Consider the following 19,874-nt stretch of genomic DNA (forward strand, 5'->3'; position numbering starts at 1 on the left):
TGCCTATCGATAACGGCAAAAGCTCCCTGAGAGTTGGTATTTTTTGGCGCTCTGCCCACGGTCACACCATCCTGAATGTACATAAACAAGGTCGAAATTCGCTCGTAAAACATTTTCCCCCAAAACTCGGAGCACGCTGATCAAAGTCCCAGTAAACAAAACCCCCCAAAGATGTCGGCCATTTCGGGACGTGCACTTCACTACGTTTTCAAGATCGGAGATCGCGCGAAAAACTCATTTTTCTTTCGCCAAATCTTGGGAATGACGGTGAGAGCGAGGGAGAGGGAAGATGGGAAATGTGAAAGGGGAGGGGGATATCTTTCAAAATCGGCAGACTTTCTTATCGGCAAGTTGTTATGTCTGGGCCGTAGTTTTATCTGAACGACGTGTCAACGACGCGCGGCTGCTAATTAAAAAGCCCAGATGTCCGATAATGCCATATAATGACAATGTTAAAATTACTTTAATTTTTCTTTCTCCTTCTCCGCCCCCCCTACTATCATCTCGCTCTGTCGCACGGCAACAGGTGCTGCGGCATGAGGAGTTCAAGGAGGGATGCGATGCCGAGTGCAACGGGTGAGTGCGAGGGAGATGACTATATGTGTGTGTGTGTGGTGTGGGGACAGGACTAACCGGCGATCCTTAACCCTTGGCAGGCCCTACGACAACCGGTGGAGCAAAACGATGGTGGGCTATGGACCCGAAAGTTCGCATTTCGTCATCGAACTGACGTATAACTATGGAGTGAGCAGCTACGAAATGGGTGAGATATTTTAAAAAATACAAAAAAATGTCCCACAAGGGTTAAATGTCCTCAACCCTTAGGCCAAGTGCATACTTAACCCTTATGGGGTTCAAATAAATTAGAAATACGATCTCCCTTAAATTATTTCTCATATTTAATCTAAAGAAAATAGTAATCTAAAAAAAAAGTTTAATTTTTTTTAATTTTTAAAATCAAGGTATATATTTTTCAAGATTTTTAAATAATGGTTTATAGTTTTCTAGATTCAAGGCATTTAACCTAGTTTATTCTAATTCAAAAACATCCTAAAAATATCACATGATAAGCTCCTTTCACCTTTGATAAATCTCAATGATTTCCACAAAATTGTGTTTGCTACGATTCGGTTGGCTTATCGTAACGCACAAATGGATTGTTCTATCTTCGACAACTTTATAATTAAGTGTTCCACTATTAATAGCTATTTGATAAGTGACCGAGCACAATTCCCTGCAGATAATAGGTTAATAATCTTGCGCTTTATGAATAGGCAAATAGTTATCTTTAAGGAGGCTGAAATCCATCAGACAGTCGATTAATCAGTAGTGAAGTTATTTGAAAACCTACTTCAAGATTTCTGTTAATCACGAAATTAACCGATAAAGAAAGTTCATGAGTCCGATGTTTGTTAAATATTTTTTGATATATGTAAAGAAAATTGAATATTACAAACGATTGATAAAAATCTAGATCTAAATGATCGATATTTTCGATATTTTGACAACACAGATTCGATGAAATCGATGTTTTGAAGAGATAACACAACTTAAATAGAGAGATATCAAAATGTCGACGTTTTTTCAAGCTCTATTAAAAACCGCTTCTAATTTCTAATACTTTCAATATTTTTTAGGCAACGACTTTGGCGGCGTGACCATACATTCCAAGGACATTCTTTCCCGGGCCGCCGAGCACTCGTATCCTGTTACCCAGGTGCCTGGCAAGCCGGGCAGTCTGCTTACCTCGCCCGATGGCTACAAGTTCTATGTGATCGATCAGCAGTCGGCCAGCTCCGATCCTGTCCAGTCGGTGGAGCTGCATGTGAGCAATCTCCAGAGCTCGAGGAAGTACTGGCACGACTTACTCCAGCTGCAGTTGCTCGAGGAGAGCGAGGGCGGCCTGCGTTTGAGTTACGGCGCCCAGCAGGCTTCGCTGCAGATCACCCAGATCGCAGAGGCCATTAACCGAGCCAAGGCCTATGGCCGCGTTGCCTTCGCCATTCCGGCGGCCCAGCAGCCGCCGCTTCAGGAGGCCGTCAAGGCGGCCGGCGGCACCATTTTGACGCCCCTCATCACGCTGGACACGCCGGGCAAGGCCACCGTTTCGGTGGTGATCCTCGGCGATCCCGATGGCCATGAGATCTGCTTCGTCGACGAGGAGGGCTTCGGCCAGTTGTCGCAGGTGGAGCCCGATGGCGCCCAGCGGCTGGACAGATACATCGAGAAGGATCCCTTCCAGGCGAAGTGATGATCCCAGCGACCCAGCGATCCCAGCGAGCACTGATATTTGTACACACCACCCTGTATTTTGGATTCTATGGTTTTTGGCTGTCTTTGATGGAGATATATATTATTTTACCGCACACTTGAAATGTTATATATGATATTATACACCTAGGCCCGAGCTTTGCCTGTTGATCGAGAAAAAGGCCTTGAAGTACTTACATTTCGTTTACATAAACTGTCGATAAACCTTATGATTATGTGTAATTCCTTGGCATAGAGAGATATTTCTATTTATTTAAGTATTTTTAAGTTCATCACCCTGTACTCATGATTTTTCCTTCATTTTCATTTCAGTTTTAGGCGAGACAAATTCGTTTTGTTTTCATTTTTTGTAGTTATTTTTTATTACCTCCTTTTTACTTGACCGACGACGACGAAGGATGAAGGACTCGAATCTGGCGGTGCCGGCGGCGAATCAGCGGCCCTGGGAGACCATCGACTGGCCGGCGGAGCAGCAGCGCTGGATCCACCGCAGCTGGGGCCAGTACTTTGCGAGGATGCGCAAGAACAGCTTCGCGCACACGTATTTCGACAGGTGCATCGGCGAGGAGCACGAGCACGAGGTGCTCGATCACAAGGCGCTGTATCTGCGCAGCAAGTTCCAGAGATCGGTGGCCCTGCCGCTGGGCGCCTTGGCTGATAGTTTGCGGGCTACGGAGGCGAGCGAGGTGTGGAATGCGAATGTGTCGATGGAACTGGCCGATGCGCTGTACGATCTGAATCGGTTCGAGGACAACAAGAGCTTGCTGCACGAGAATGTGCGGCGGCATGCGGGCACCGCTATGAAGGCCTTCGAGAATCGCATCCTGTTGGTCGATGAGAATCTGAAGGATTGCACGGGCTACAGTCTGGCCAACTTCTTCATGGAGCACTCGTCGCAGCTGCCCGGCTTCTATGAGCACCAGCAGGAGGAGCTAAGGAAGGCGGACAAGCGACCGCTGTGGAAAATCCTGAAGGAGCGCAACGAGTGCGACGTCCAGAGCAGCAGGATTCGCAGGGAGGAGATGCTCTCGCCGCTGGAGAGCGAGCGCAGGCGTCGCAAAACTAAGATCTATTATCAGAACTATCTCGGTCGCAACTGGACGGATTTTATATTCCTGAAGACACTACGTCGCAATCCCAACTGCCTGCTGAACAACAACTTTGGCTCCTCGCCGCAAATAACCGAGAATCTGGAGTACTCCTTTCGGCGGCTGAAGACCTTCACGCGGATGCTACAGGCACGCAGCCCCATGTACAATGAGTACTTCCAGCGGAATCCACGAATGGAGGCTCGCATGCGGGACTCGAATCTGTTTAGGATTCAGTACCAGACCAGGAGGAATATGCAGAGCATCCTGCGAACCATCCAGGTGCTGAGGAAAAAGAATGACATCAAGGTGAGTCGAGGATTGTGGGAGTATTTAGAGATTTTTAAATATTTATTTTTGTTTTTAGTGTTTATTTTTTTAATAAGATTAAGGCTAATATTATTATAAATATTTTTTAATATTACAATTACAATCTGTACATTTATTTGTTTTATTATAGAAAATTATTTACTTTATGTTGTATTATTATTATATTCAATTTCTTTTATTTTTATAGTTTTCTATTATATTATAGATATTTTTGTAATTTAAAATATAATTAGTTTGTACATTTATTTGTTTTACCATATAAAATTACTTTATATTATTATAATGTATAATAGATATTTTTTTAATTTAAAATTGATGTTGTGTATTATATGAAATTATTTATTGTTGTTATACATTTTCCGAATTTCGGATTTCTTTTAAGATTTTTATGCTAAGCGGTTTTGGCTTCCCGATTTTTTTCATCACTTTTTTATTAGCTTAGGTTTACTCACTATTTTTATTTTGTACCGCCTAGCGCCTGCGCAAATTCGTGGAGGACGTGATGGGCAACTATGTGGTCATCAAGACGAACCGGCTGATGCCCTGGAAGGCGGAATTCATGAACGAGGTGTACAACCACCTGGGCCTGAGCCTGTGCCAGGGCTACCGCCTGCCCTCCACGCGGGTGACGCCCTACGATAAGGGCGCCATGTGCCATCTGCTCAACATACCCAGCGCCAAGCCGCTGGAGCACTCAGAGTTCATCTTCGGCGACCGGTCGACTTACTCCTACGCGGGTCCCGACAAGCAGAGCACCGACCGATTGGCCGATCAGTGAGTTATTAACTAACATGATATATAATTTATATTTATGATCTCCCTTGCCGCCAGAAACTACATCGAATACCTGGAGAAGCGTCTGCTCTTCGCCCGCCTGCCGATCGAAAGGAGCTACTTGCTCCACGAACTGGCCGATCGGTACATGCAGAAGAACCACTTCGTCCAGAGCCTGTCCTACGCCCAGAAGGCCATCGAGGAGGCCAGGATGTGCAATAGTCGGATCTGGGAGTTCCTCGGCACCATGCTGATGGCCAAATCGCACGCAGTGCTGCACAAGTACGAGCGGCAAACGGAGGTTCTCAATGCCGCCTACCAACTGGCCACGCAGCTGAAGTCGCCGCAACTTTGCACCTTCATCGAACTGTGCCGCATGCTGAACAAGGACTACATAACGCTGCGCAAGATGTCCCAGCTGGTGACCAGCAAGCGACTACGCACCAAAATCTCCAATAGGTCCAGCTTCTTCAGCTCACCCAACTACTCGCCCAACTTTTCGGAGATTAAGAAGCAGGAGGCTGATCTTCTGACGGCCTAATTCGGCGGATTGACTGAGGGGCAATGTTTCAATACAATGCCCTTCATTTGAGCCGTTGGATTTGGCCCGCCAAAATACCAGCCTCTATGGAATATAGCAAAGGAATCATATAAAATAATATTATTAGATATTAAGAAGTAGCACAAAATCGTAAAAAAAAATTCAGAATTATCTGTATTGTAAAATCGTAAAAATATATCTAAAGAGAAATGTTAAGCCTGTTCGCTGTGTAATTTTAAAATTAATTTACTAGCCCCTCTTTATTTACACACTGTAATTAGCAATTACTGTGCGAAATCTAATGTTTACCCAAGAAATATTCAATTTAATGAAGACCTTTGCAAATGCTATGATTTAAAATCGAACAGGCCAATCCCTTTGGCATGCAAATTATCCGAAATTAAAATGTCACTGCCCCATATTTGAATATAAATGAACGGCATAAATAAAATAAACAAAGTGCAGTGCGCTGTAAAAACTATTAAATGGGCTAGCAAAATCAATGGCAATGACACAAAACTAACATCAAAATAAAATCATTTAAAAAAGCATAACAATTAAAAATCACAATATCGCATTTCAACGAGATTATAACAATAACGAAATTCGGTTTTAGCTTTACTTTTTTCTTTTTTTGTTTGTTGCTGTAATTATTTCCAGTCAACCGAAATACAATCTAAACAAAATTCCGGACGGGCCAGAGAGGAGAAAAAAAAATAGTTTTCACACTCTTAAATTATTTATGTTCGATGGGGCGGGAATACGATTGCACTTGACTCCAATTTGGCCAATAACCCAAACCCCGTATGCCTGACCTCGCCCAACTAGAAACTACGAACTACGATTTGCATATTTCGTTGTTGTTGTTGTTACTATCGTTGTTATTTTTGCCATTTTTCGTCGTTGTTGTCAGCATTGAATTGTCGCATGTTGGCCAGGGTTGGGAACTGCAAACTGCAAACTGGAACTGGAACTGGGCCTGAAAGAGAAATTACATTTTATTTTGTCGCATGTCGCGGAGCCCCAGCAACAACGGCAAAAAGCGGAGAGAAATGGGGTATACGAGGTGCGGAAATTGTGAATACTCTGTTTTACAACTACTGTTTATTGTTTGTAAATTTAATTTGTACATTGTGGTGTAGTTGGTGTAATATTTATTTCCGTAACTTTGATTGGTGTAAATTTATTGGTGTAAAACGTATGAAATTTTACTAAAATATGTATTTCGATGATTGTTTTCGGTATTTTTCAATGGTATACCTTTATTGGTGTAATTCTTATTGGTGTAGATTTTTCTTAAAAAAATGGGTTAGTGGTATTAATTATTACTATTTTTTTGATGTATTTTCTATTGGTGTAATTCTTATTGGCTGAGATTTTATATTGGTGTATTTCTCATTGGTGTAGAACTTACAAAAATAAATATTTAGGTCTCTCAATCACTGTTTTTAAATACATTTTATATAAAATCTATTAAATTTTTTACTGGTGTAATAATATATATTTATATATATATATATTATATCTTTATTTTATTGTATGTACATTTAATGTGCACTTTTATTGGAGTCTTTTGATTGGTGTATTTTTGAACAGAGTTTTATTGGAATAACTTTTCTCGGTGGTCGTTTACTGGATTAGCTTTAACTCCAATTGACATACCTTCGCAAAGAGTATGGAAACATTCAAAATATGCAAAAGAGCAAATGCGTCAATAAATGCAACGACAACAAATATTTTATTGTGTCAATGCTGGCCAAAAGGCGGGTTTAAAAAAAGGACGGCAAAAGGGGGGTCGATTTCCAGCCAGGTCCCAAGTGGCCAAAACAAATGCAGCAAGTTCGAATTTGGCCTGGTGGCACATGGCACACATAGCAGCTCATTATGCCAGTTGCCATTAAAAGTGAAAGAGAAACCTGCCCAAGGACTTGCAAAGTGTACCCCCTCCCCCCCGCCATCCCGTACACTGAGAGAAATTGTCAGAGGCGTCCCCCTCGTCGCCGCCTTACCTTGCACTTCAATCAGCTGCCATCGCCAAGACGCGAAGGCAATCAACAAGCTCGAAACTCGAAGCTTGCGGCTCCCTTTTCCTTTGTATTTTCATTTTTTCCCTTAGGTTTTTTTTCTTGCTTTTCATTTCGACAAGGAAACCTTATTGGCCAAATTGGGGTCAGCACAAGAAGGTCGCGATAACAGCGCAAATAATTGGTAATGGCAAGCGCCACCAGAAGCCGGCCAAATTGCATCGAACGTTAAGGCTTCTGAGTCAGATTTTCGGGTTTGCCTGCAAGTCATTCGGAATTCTAGTATTTATATTCTTTTTGGGCCTCAGACTATGTGTTTTTATTTTCACTACTGTTTAATGTGGGGAAAAAATAGATTTGGAGTGGCATTTAAAATGGCATTGATGTCTTTTGTCTGGGGTCTTAAACTATTTCCATTGTACCTGTGGTTCGTAAACGTCGTTAGCAAAGTATTTATTTTATTTGTGAATGCAACTAGCTTTTGTTGAGGTGCTTTTAATATGAGTATAATTATCATGCAATTTGTTGTTATTATTGTAGTGGTCGGTGTAGCTTAATTTTTAAATATTTAGTTCTGCTATCGGAATTTTGCACAAGAATAAGGATTGATACTTGTATTTTTAGTATTCATTGTTTAATATGTATGTTAATTTTTTTAATTTAGTAAGCCTCTTATTAGTGTAAATGTTGTTTTTGAGCTTTTTTTTCTATTGCTTTATTTAAGATTTCTATTGATATTTCTTTTGTTGATGAATATTTTAAAATAATTTTGTAATTGGTGTAATTGTTTAATATTTATATTGTTGGTGTGGTTTTATTATTGATTTTACCAAGTGCATTTCTCATTGGTGTTCAGCTGTTAATTTTTTATGTTGTATTTTCATTGTTGGTGTACTTTTTAAAATAATTTTGTACTTAGTTTTTCTAAATTTATTATTGGTTTTACAAACTGCATTTCACATTGGTGTTAATGCTGTAAATTTGTCATGTTGTACATATGTGCATTATTGGTGTATTTTTTTTTAAATATTTCTGCAATTGGTGTAATTGATGTGCATGCTAATTAGTTAAAACTGCTGCTTTCGGGTCTCACTGTGAATAAGTGGGCAACTTTTAAATTGGAATAATTGGTCGAGCAAAGTACATATACTTCCATGTGGATATGTTAAATTAGAACACTCTCGCTTGAACGCAAACAGGTGCACCAATTTAAGGCTACCGCAAATTTCGTGGCAAGCACTTGATAATAATTTCACCTCACACTTTTCCCCAACTTTTCCTTTCGACTTTTTGAACTTTTCTCCCTCTGCACGGTGGAACTTTTCAGTTGTAGTTTGTGTTTTTGCCCCTGTTGTTGTAGTTGTTGGTGTGATTGTTGTTGTTGATGGTGTTACTGCTGCCATTCGCAACTAATTTACGACTGCCCGTCGCGCTGGGAAGACTCTCCAAAGACTGCGGCAATTGTCGGGCAATTCCTGCAGCAACCCGCTGACCCCTGACCCCCGGCCGCCCACCTCCTTACCTCCTTGCCCCCTTTTTAACACCCTGCACCGCAAAGTTAAATGAATGTGGTGGCCAGCGAAATATGCTACAAGTAAACCATGAAAATAAATGCCCAAAAATGCAACTAGAAATTATAGTATACACCCAGCGAATGGCGAGTAGGCGTTGCTAGCATTAAGTGTCCCCAATAGGGCAAAAAAAAAAAAGAAATCCGAAAAAAAGTAAAATAAAATTAAACCACGATGAAATGTCGGCCAATGAACCCTCATATAATCGATGTGAAAGAAGAAGAGGGGCCACTAAGGTGCCATTAGGATTGCCGAACTTGAGCCTCCGCACATCGTCATCATGATGTCGATGATGCAGCAAAACTAATAAAATTAAATTATTATGTAAAATGCAAATAAAATAATATGCAAATCGAACCCGAGTCACCAGAACCCAGAACCCAGAACCCCAAAAACAACGGGCAAACTGGGAGCCATGGAGCCATGAGTAATCACAGACGCAAAGCCAAAAACAAGGCAAATAAACACATAAATAAATCAAAAATGGACTACGACAAATCTCGGTTGGCCCAAAACAGACGGAGCAGCGAGAGAGAGCATTAAAATATGGCCAATAATAACCGAAATATCCATGTGATATATCCCAGTTACCCCAACTCCTTCACTCCACCGCACTCCACCCAACACAACCCCCGAAAACATAATGCCGCAGTTCGGGCTGGACTAAAATTGGTAATACGAGTAGGGAGTAGCGAGGTGGTGGGGGTAAAACTAAGGAAAAGCCATCTAATATCAGGATCTGAATAGGTTAATACTCAGTAAATAGTTCCTAACTTAGTTGAATTTACAAATTTTGAGGAAATTAGGTCAAAACCTTGAGAAACTACCAAACTAAAACTAATCATACAATTTATTTAAATTTTTTTTGGGTTTTGGAAAAAGTTAAGAATTGTAGGGCATATTATATTGATTACTTAAAAATTAAAATTCTGTATGCTTAATTTATACATTTATTTATTAATTTTTATAGGTATTTATTAATTTATACATTTACGTATTAATTAACACATTCATACACTTATTTATTTATTTATACATTTAATTATTTATTTTAACATTTATTTACCACAACATAATTGTTTTACTAATTCTAAAAAAATTAATTTTTTAGTTTTTACATTTATTTATTTATTAGTTTTTTTTGTATATTACAAACGATTATAACCACTTTTTTGACCAACTTTACCCATTAGCCTCGAATACCTCGTTTCGCTACCCCTTGGCAATACTTTTGCCTAATTTTTTGTCAGGGGGAAATAAAAGATATCTGTGAAAGGCAAAGCCAAAAATTCGACTTGCACACACAAATACAGTGGCAGACATTTTCGTAATCAACATAAAATCCAATCATCCGTCATGGACAGTAAAAGCAGCAGCAAAGGGCTGTCCATTTTCCCGGACCTCAAACGGGGGGAAAAAAAGCGCCCGGAAAAACCCCGCGCTGCTACCGAAAAGAACTCCGCACTGTGTGTGTTAGTTCTATGGCCTTTAAAAATGCCAAAAACGAAAAATTTTGATTTATGAGCAGACGAAAGCCAAAGTAAAAGGCAAGGAGGATCCCCAAAATTATGTGTGTTTGTGTGTATTGGCCTGGCTCATTTATAACGCGCTTAAATCTAATACGCGGACAGTACTCAAGACGGAGTGGGGAGTGTCGGGTTTCTTGCTAGAGTCTCTTGTCTTCCGCATCCGCGTCCGCATCCGCATCCGCAGCCGGCAGACGTGCGTAAAGCGACGCGTGTCCGCTTTATGATTAATATGCGCGACAAAACACAAAGTGCACGGCACAGGCAACACTCGATACAATGTATAGTTCGCTCTTAATGATTTCTATATTTACCTAACCTAAAGCAAAATATATCTAAGAAAATCTCAGTGATTTATTTTAGATTATTTATTTTATTATTTATTTTAGATTAGTACCCTTAAGGAACTCGGGAACGGCTAGCAATATAACCAAACTTTTTAGGATACAGCCGTACATTAGCTTGGCTATAATAATTTTTCCTCTGCATATATAAAAACTATAAATATCCTTAAGGAACTCAGGAACGGCTACAATAAAACCAAACTTTTTAGGATACAGCTTTGTGTTAGCATATCTAGATGAATTATGGTATAATACCTACGAAAAAGTGATAGTAATAACTTGTGGAACTAAGGAATATGTAGCTAAAAAGCCGAACCACTTGGGATAAGTGCATATAAAATGGAGAACCTTTTAATTTTTAAGACGACGATTTCATTTATCGAATGAAAACTGTAAATGACAAGAGTGGGAGTGAGAGAGCGCTGCACAAATTTACCGTTTGACACGCAGCCAAAGCTAAAGACGAACTAACGGGAAACGGAAAACGGGAAACACAATGCCCAGACATAGACACTCGCCCACTCCCCTTCCCCTTCTCCTTCCCCTCCCCCCATTTCTGTCTCACTCTATCAGATCTGATGACCAGTTGGCAAGCAAGGACTTTTCCCAGCTTTTTCCGCATATTTGGCATTGCACTCGCAGGGGGGTTTTTCCGGGGCGAGGCGGTTAAATCGGTCAAAAAGCAAGTGCGTGCCATCGGTGAAAGTGAAGGGAAACTGTCTGTATTGGTTTATGAAGCTGATAAAGTCCTGGATGTCAATTTATAAGGATTGGCTTAAGAAGCGGAGAATCAGCGATAGAATAGAAAAGTTCGTGACTCATTAGGGACTAGGGACTACCGAAAATGTTTGAGATATTTATACGAAAAAATAGATAAAGTTCTTGTTTAAATATTATAAATAATATTACAATAAATATAATATAATAATAAGACATTTTTAAGAGTTTCAATTGGAAATTATAAGTCATCTAGTTGTTTTTTTTTTTGGATTGGGGTAAGACTAAAATATTTAGATAAAGTTCTTGTTTTAATAATATAATATAATTAATATTATAATAAATATAATATAATAATAAGACATTTTTAAGAGCTTAAATTGGAAATTATAAGTCATCTTGTTGGTTTTTTTTTGGATGGGGTCAAGACTTTAATCCGGCTATTAACAATTTTAGCTCACCTTTCTCCGGCTTCGTGTCCTTCTGCTCGACTTCCTCTGACACTGGCTTTCCCTGTTCTCAGTTCTCAGGTCTCTGTTTTCGCTGACCTCTTCCTCTGGCTGTCGTTTTGCCTTTTGTGCCTTTGTGCGGCTGTCTGGGACAAAGGATATGGGCGGTGGGCTATGGAGGGGCGGAGTGTTCGGAGGAAAATGATAACGACAAACAAACAAATTAGCACAACTACCGCAGTAGCATTTGTGGCCTGCTGCTCCACCTTTCTCCAGAAGGTGTTGCTCCCTTTCTCTTTGAATGTGTGTTGGCAAAGTGGCACACTAACACCCATTTGCTCACCTTTCAGCCTCACCTTTCACAGGACCCCCCCCCCCCACTGCTTTCTCCCCACCATTTTCGCTCTTTTGGTGTGTCTCCGGCATAACTTTATCGCCTGCATGTCATATTCCATATTCCATTGTACTATTTGCTGTCATACGTAATGAAAAGCAGCGCACATTTGTTAAAGAGCAAACGAGCGCGCAAATGAACGTGCGAGCTGACCCAGGCTCACTCTCTCTCTGTCTCTCTCTTACATCGTGTGTTTCCGTCCCTTTCGGGGCAACCCCTTCTTCGAAACAGCGATGCTCCTGTGAGTTACACATGTTGTATGCCAAATTTCTTACACCAAATGTATGGATTAACAAACCTAGTGGTGAAATTTTAATATATAATAATAATTCCTTTGAAACCATCAGTTATAACCTCAAGTAACTCGGGATCCTTAGCAGTTAGATCTTCAATTTTTGGTATGCAGAGTTAGCATCGTAAAAATAAACTATATCTTAAATAAAATAGTTATTCAGTTGAAACAATCAGTTCTAACCTCAGAGAACTCGGGATCCCTAGCAGATAGATCTACAACATTTGGTATGCAAGGAGTTAGCATCCTACCAATTAACTTTATATATTTAGAAAAAATGAATTGCTGCAATAAGCGAAATATACAAGTTTTTCTTTTTATAATTTTACAATCTTAAGTCTAGCTAAGAATTTTGTATAATTTGGTAGTTATCTCATATATATATTTAGGATATAGTCTATAAAGAAATTTTAAATTTCTATAATGTAACTATATTCGTGACACGAGTTCATCTCTTAGCCAGGCCTGCTTCTGATGTTTGTTCGTGTTCGTTGTCTTTTATTTCTTTTTTTTCCTGTTTTTCCAAGTCCTGTTGTGTTTGGTTTTGTTGCTTGTTGTTTTGGCCAGTGCGGTCAGCATGGAACCCCAATCTTCTGCCCACCCTCTCACCTTTTCCACACACACACACCTTGTGCCCCGTGCAATTCTTGTGCCCGTTTTGCACCTTTTGTTAAATATATATATCTATTTTTTCCATCTGCAAGCGGCAAATACATATTAGAGCACACAGAGATTCCTGGAGGGAGGGTGTTCCAGGGGGAGGGGAGAAAGTGCTTTCACTTGGCCATCACGTACGGCAAACATAACATAACACACGGGAACGGACCCAAAAGTTCGTCCCACTGTGCAGGCACAGTGGCAGCAAAAGTGCAAATGTCATTCGATGCCTGCCGCATTTAAAGTATTACGGAATTAACATTTCTTTGTGTTGCTCCTTTCTTCTCCTCTTTTTTTTTTTTTTGCATATCCTGGAGGTGTGAGCGTGTGTGCATGTGAGTGAGTGTGGGGAAATTGTGCTTCCTTTTGTGCCGTCGCTTCACATTTTTCATTAGTTTAGTGGGTTTGTGGCACATGACAGTCACAGTCGGGAAAAGCCAAGGAGCAGCCATCGCCCAGGACTCCACAGAAGGAGCAATCGAGATGGCGAGAGAGTGAAAGAGAGAGAGAGAGTTGCGCGCTGTTCATGTCTCAGTCTCACATGCATGTTCTTTTTTTCCTCCAAAAGTCTCACTGATCTCTGGAACCACTTGTGATAGATCCGAACTTTTTGGGATGCAGCTGCGTTTATGTTTGTTCGAAATGATTTTACCAGTTAGGCAGCTCCATAGTTAAAATTACACTTAAGAGCCTTGGTGAACCTGGCAACCGTTAGTCCTAAAGGCTAAATTTTTGGGATGGTCTTTTGCTTTTGCGAGACTACTTTTTTAAACTATGTTGGGAACTTATAACTGTAGAATAGGGTATTTCTTGGTCGTTTACGTTTTACTTTTGAATATTATAAAGCCCAAACCACTGGGACACACACACACATGAAGATATCGCTGTTGTTGTCCTTGTATTATTTCACTCTTTGACTTCCGTTTTCTTCTGTGCTGCATATTTCGTAAATGATTCAAATTTGTGCAGCTAGCGATTCGGGGAGGTGAAAGGGCAGGAAAAGCGGGGCTGAGGTTGCCACATAAAAAAAAATAAAAAAAAACAGGAGAAATTGTTGGGCCTAATTCAAAGTGGAGCAATGTGGCAGAGAAACTGCTCGCATGCAACGCGGGGAAATGAAGAAGGAGAGTGCTGCAACGACGCCTCATTCCGTTGGCTTCTTTCACTCTTCATTGACAACAGACCTCAAACGGCGGCAAGTTAAGATTTAAATGCACTGAAAAAACCGCGTTTTGGGAATTACAACAGTAAATTTCTTAATATAATAACAGTCAAAGCATTCTCTCCGAATTTTTCAGAGTACTAAGTAGCTCAGGGAGTAGAACTCTCTCTTTAAAGTTCTGGGTTCAAATCCCACCTAATTTTTTTTTAATTTTAATTTTTTATCTCTGTTGTTGCTAAAATCTTAAACTAAAGTTCTGGGTTCAAGTCCCATCAAAAACAATTTTTTCGGTTTAATTTTAATTTTATATCTCTGTTGTTGCTTAAATCTTAAACTAAATGAAAAAAAATCTAGCTTATATTAGTTAGTTTGTTAATAAACTATCACCCGAGAAGTTCAGTATCGCCCCTCCGTTGGGCGCCACTTCGGTTTAATATACAAATCCTAGCCTCAAACTGTGGAGTGTGTGTAATATATGTATTTATTGGTTTTACTGGTTTTGAATTACCTACAATAAAAAGAAACAACTGCTTCCTTGATAGATTATCTCATTCTAAGCTCTCTGAGAGGTTTGGCCCAAGGATTTACTTTCGCAACGTCTCCCAGCCAATTATGCTGAGAATCGAACCAGAAATCGTCCTCGTCCTCACCCTCCACCCAATTTGCCATAAGTTGCGAGTTGATCTATGCGAAGGCGTCTGTCTTTATACCCAATGCGACAACTTCAACTTCACATAAACAATTGCTTAACCAAACACTCACTTATTCGGCCTGGACAGATGCCACACACACACAGAAAATGGGGGAAAACCCATAGCCAATCCTTGGATTATGGGCAATGTGGATGTGGTTGTTATTGTGAATGTTGAGGTTGAGGGGAATACGCTTTTTGTTATTGATTCATAAATATTTCAATACACATCGAACTGAGCATGGGAACATGGCAACCAATTTCAATGAATATATCAAACAACTATAAAAATGCCGCAAAGTGTTTTCTTTTGCCCACCAGTTTACCTTGAGAATCCGAATTCGGCCCCTTTATCTCCCACGCTAATGCTTATCGGCATCAACAGTTAAAGAAGAAATTCATTTTTCTTTTTAGCTCTTCTTGAATTTTCATTTTTATTTATTTGCGCATATTTGATTTGGTCCAAGTGAACAAAAAAAGTCCATAATATATGATCGAAGTTTGGAATGCTCTTTGGTTTTCATTTTTCTTATCTGAGTTTTGGAATAAGGACATTTTGAATACTTTTTGAATTAATAAACCTAAAGAATTCGCGTTTTTAATGCCGGAAAAAAACTCCATCTTAACTGCAAGTTGTACCTCACTTGAGTTTTTATTTTACTTTTCTTGGTTTCTTTATTATTTTTTTATTTATACTACTTTTAGGCCAAGCTTATTTTTTGAATAAATAAATCTAAAGAATTCGCGTTTTTATTGCCGGAAAAAACCTATCTTAGCTGCAAGTTTAGTCTGCAACTTTAATTATAACTTAAACATCAAGTTTAACTGATTTAACTTGAACCACAATTTCGACTAGAACTTTGACTACAACTACTTTAGAGTAAATCACATAGATTTAAACCAGGGGGAACACAAGCCAAGCTGTCCAAGGATTGCTTAACAAGCAGGACAAGCTTCTGGTTCGAATTAGAAGGCCCCTTTTGTGAGTGTATGAAGGGAAAGAGTTTTCGGCTGGGGCTCCTGGCCACTTCGCTCCACTTCTGGCCACTCCACTCCACTCCTTTCCACTCCCGGCTGCAGGATGCTTATGGGTTTTTATGTCCCTTGTTTGGGGTGATGCTGCTCCTTCGACTTGGCCTGCCGCATCCTTGAGCATTGAGCCAGCATATTGAAGTAGGCGTGTGTCCGAGTCTGTCCATAATGTCCTTGTCTCCCGACTCCGTCTTCTGCCAATAAAAAAGGGCCACATTCGGATTCGGATTTGGATTCAGATTGCGCCTGCTTACGGCTGGCACACAGTTATAAAGCATATATCTGCTCGCCTGATTTAAATATCTCCTCGGAGCCGCAGACGGCATCGGTGTCCGTTTTTGTCCGCTGTCCGTATGTCTGTGTGTCCGCTTGTCCGTATGCCCGTTTGTCCGTTATCCAGAGTTTGTACGGAGTCTGAGGGTTATGCTAAATATTTATGCATGACTGCTTTTCTGTGACATCAAATAAATCACTTTTATAGTTTTTGGGGCCGGAGTTGCTCAATATTCTTTACCAGTTCGTGTGTTCTTTTTTTTTTTCTTTGTAAATTTTTAGTGCGTTCGGTGTCCTGCTGAGGCTATGGCCAGTGGGGCTATGGCCATATTTATTGAGTTGAACAAATTGCTAGACACAATTTGCATACACATGCACAATCCGATCCCAATTGAAGGGCAAACAATGGCGACACACACACAGACACACTTTATTTAACCCTTAAAGACGACGATTTTAAACCAAGCTGCTGGGATTGATGGCTGCTTGGAGTGTTGGATTTGAATTTTACCTGCAGCAGAAATCGTTGATTCTGTTGCCTGTCCGCCGGGCGAATCGGACGAATCGGGAGGCCAAACGCTTGACACTTGACCGAAAACATCAAATCCCCATTAAGCCAAGGGCTACGGTATAAATCGGGAGGGCAACCGGAATGGGTTGGAAGGTAGGTAGGTATGGTGCCCCCGGGGGAAGGCTGTATTTAAGCTGGGCAACGGCTTGAAAGTATCAAGAAGCAGTGTGAAGTAAGTCCTAGAAATTACAGACACATTAAATAAAATACGTCGTATAAACTAATTAAAAAATTTTAAAAAATGAGATGTAATTAGAAAGCACCAAAAAAAAAGGTAAATGGTAAGATTCAACTTTAAATGTTTATTTGTGTTGTACATAAAATATTTTAATCTGCACCTAAAAACGCAAATTCTTTAGATTTAGTAGGAAATAAAATTATTCTTTGGCTTAAAGTTGAATAAAATATAATTCGAATAAATCTATTCTCTTATTTACTTGCCACAATATTTATTTATTTATTTTAAAAAGAATTTAGTGTAATCATTTTTACTGATTAAAAATACAAAATGTATATTTCAAATTATTAAAATTATATTTAATATAAATGCATTTTGTTGGTGCGATCTTGTGCCTTTATTTCAATCAAATGCCGAAAGTAGTTTTCCCCGGCTTAACGGCTGGCGAACGGGTGGGAAAATGGGAGGTGGGTGGTGGGTGGTCTGCAGGTCCTGTTTGATGTTGGGAAAACACCTCGGCTTGCAACATGCCGCAAAACCGGCAAACTGAAAACTGCAAACTTAACAGCGACGCCGCTGTCGACGCAAGCAGCGCTGTCGACGCCGGCAGAGGCAGCGACCGAGGCGGAGAAAGCTTTTCCCCCCAAAACAGATGGCGCTCTCCTGTGCATTTTCCCCGCTCTCTCTCATTCTCGGACTCTCTGGAAAAGCTCCATTTTTCTGGATGCTGTTGCTGCACATTCGCTTCCGGTTGTTGCAGCAAATGCTGCTGCTGTTGCGCTGCTCCAATGCACAGCAAAAAATAGAATATTAAATTTAATTAAAAAAAAAAAATTAACAAAATTTTTGTTTTTCACCTAACTTTCGTTAGGATTTTCACTTTATGCTTAAATCTAGTTTACTATTTACAGGTTTTTTTTTACTATTTACAGGTTTTTTCGATGTTCTCCTTACTCCACAAAGGGAATCACAATTTTACTTAAAGTGAAGTGAACTATTTACAATTTTCCATCCATGCTCTTCACCGGGATTCGAACCCGGACCGGTGGGCCTTCAACTAAGCTGGGAGTCACTTACTCACTCAGCTACCACCGGCGGCGAGGTGACAGCTTTCAAACCCCACCTGCTGGGTTTTTCCGGAAGGGTTTCCCTCAGTTACAATTCCCAACTCCTAATTCCAAGCGGCTACTTCGATTGTGGGTACTCTGAGTTATCGATATGCTTCCAGTGTTGAAAACGTCGCGAAACCCTTAGATTCTGTTGTTTTAAAGGAAAGCACCGTTAAATTGAAAGGTTGGAACTGGTAGGATTACAAAAAAAAATTTGTTCTTTCATCCGGGCTTTAACTTCCAACTCCAGTTATTCACCAGCTCTTTTATTTTCTCACATTATTATACACATTATTTTCCCTGTCAAACGAACAAAAGGGATGCATTTTTATAGACGGTAAATATGAACTTTTGATTTGAACAAGACGAAGTAACATGAAATTTAAGATCATACATTTATTTTCCCCGATTTGCAGGATATGTTGGATTTAAATTGTTGATCTCGGAATAGTGAGGTCCTTGATTTTCGATCGATTTAAATTTTAATTTTAATTAAATTTTAAATTTTGGTCAGTGCATCTTCTGCTTCTTCTACTGCTGCTATTTCTTCCTCTTCTGTTGCTGCTGCAGGTTGAAAATGTTGTAACTTTGCAGCTTATCCTGGAAATTACGTAAGCAGCGCAGCGAGCGGAGTTTGCAGAGGGGGTGCTATAAAGGGGGGTCAAAGGACACGAGTGCTGTGCTGGAGACAGCGAGAGAGAGAGAAACAGAGAGAGGAAGAGAGAGAGGGAGAGGGGAAGAGGAGCAGTGGCGCAGGGGGGATTGCAATACTAGGACTACTGCAATGCTGTCGCAATGAATAAGGCGGCAAATCAAAACAAAACTAAATGAAAAATAAATCGACGACAGACGAAAGAAGGATGGCAAATGGGCAAGAAAGAGATGGGAAGAAAGAGTCGCAACGAGGAAGGGAGACAGAGACAGAGACAGAGAGAGGGTGTGCGATAGAGAGGGGTTTCCCAGGGAATGCAATGAAGCAGCACAAACACAGAAATTAGGAGACGACGACGACATCGTTGCACCTTTTTGGCTAATGTCACCAGGGGCACAAGAAGAAGAAGCAGAAGAAGAAGAATTGGTGGCCGAAGAAGAGGAAGAACATCCAGGGGAATGCCCAGCAATATCCATTCTACACTTTGGCATATAATTGAAATGATTAGCAATATCACGAGAAACTTAAGATTAAAGATAAAAAAAAGAACTTCAGTAAAAAGTGTACTAAATAAATAAAAAAATATTTAAAAAAAAAACAAGGCGTATGAGTACTTATTTTTAGTGTTTTACGTATGAGTAATAGGTAAATTTAGTTATCATGAATTAAAATGACCACCTGGCGTATGAGTAATTTTTGGAAAATAAAAAAAAATAAATGTTTTATTAACATAAACTTATGTAAAATAATTACTTAATATATATTGATCTGCGAGTAAATCGAATATGCATTTTCTATTCTATAAAATAAAAGGATCAACAAAAATTTTTTAAATATGTAGGAGCTATATTTTTTGCTTTTAGTTGTTTTGTCTGATACTAAAAAAACAAATATTTTAATATGTTCTTTATTTATATAAGCTGAAAGTCAAAAAAGATAAGTATATTGACCTGCTTAAAAATCGAATATGCATTTGTTACCCTGTAAAAAGGCTGAAGAAGAGCAAGACGATGACGATGCTGGCGGTTAAAACTTGGCTTTGCCTCCCAAGGGTTTTCCCAAAAAAAGAGGGGAGGGGGGTGGTGGGTGATATGCTACAAACACACAAACACAGAGACAGCACCACACACACTTATACATACATACATACCACAGTCTTTTTGGCAATGGCCACGTGCACTTCATGAGTGTTTGCATGCGTCCTTGTGCATTTGTGTGTGTGTTTTTG

The 19,874-nt window shown here is 39.9% G+C and overlaps 2 protein-coding genes across 2 annotated transcripts; both read left to right on the forward strand.

Moving 5' to 3' along the window:
• The first annotated feature begins 60 nt into the window (after positions 1 to 60).
• Positions 61 to 2,480, forward strand: LOC108062300 (glyoxalase domain-containing protein 4). The gene is made up of 4 exons (XM_017148903.3): positions 61 to 267; positions 527 to 576; positions 657 to 763; positions 1,638 to 2,480. Exons 1-4 carry the CDS (start codon positions 172 to 174, stop codon positions 2,249 to 2,251), a joined length of 867 nt encoding a protein of 288 aa, XP_017004392.2. The 5' UTR covers positions 61 to 171; the 3' UTR covers positions 2,252 to 2,480.
• A 54-nt stretch (positions 2,481 to 2,534) lies between these two features.
• On the forward strand, positions 2,535 to 5,260 carry r-cup (ryder cup). The gene is made up of 3 exons (XM_017148902.3): positions 2,535 to 3,668; positions 4,165 to 4,463; positions 4,521 to 5,260. The coding sequence occupies exons 1-3, from the start codon at positions 2,670 to 2,672 to the stop codon at positions 5,002 to 5,004; spliced, it is 1,782 nt and encodes a 593-aa protein (XP_017004391.2). The 5' UTR covers positions 2,535 to 2,669; the 3' UTR covers positions 5,005 to 5,260.
• Positions 5,261 to 19,874: the final 14,614 nt, after the last annotated feature.

The sequence above is a fragment of the Drosophila takahashii genome, chromosome X (genome assembly GCF_030179915.1).
Source record: "Drosophila takahashii strain IR98-3 E-12201 chromosome X, DtakHiC1v2, whole genome shotgun sequence".
Lineage (NCBI taxonomy): Eukaryota > Metazoa > Arthropoda > Insecta > Diptera > Drosophilidae > Drosophila > Drosophila takahashii.

What these genes read in the sequence shown, in the direction of transcription:
- LOC108062300 (XM_017148903.3), top strand. Translation starts at nt 172, where the DNA reads ATGTCGGCCATTTCGGGACGTGCACTTCACTACGTTTTCAAGATCGGA. An exon ending in GCCAAATCTTGGGAATGACG is followed by an intron (nt 268 to 526) that starts GTGAGAGCGAGG and finishes GCACGGCAACAG; the next exon opens with GTGCTGCGGCATGAGGAGTT. An exon ending in TGCGATGCCGAGTGCAACGG is followed by an intron (nt 577 to 656) that starts GTGAGTGCGAGG and finishes AACCCTTGGCAG; the next exon opens with GCCCTACGACAACCGGTGGA.
- r-cup (XM_017148902.3), top strand. Translation starts at nt 2,670, where the DNA reads ATGAAGGACTCGAATCTGGCGGTGCCGGCGGCGAATCAGCGGCCCTGG. An exon ending in GGAAAAAGAATGACATCAAG is followed by an intron (nt 3,669 to 4,164) that starts GTGAGTCGAGGA and finishes TGTACCGCCTAG; the next exon opens with CGCCTGCGCAAATTCGTGGA. An exon ending in ACCGACCGATTGGCCGATCA is followed by an intron (nt 4,464 to 4,520) that starts GTGAGTTATTAA and finishes CCTTGCCGCCAG; the next exon opens with AAACTACATCGAATACCTGG.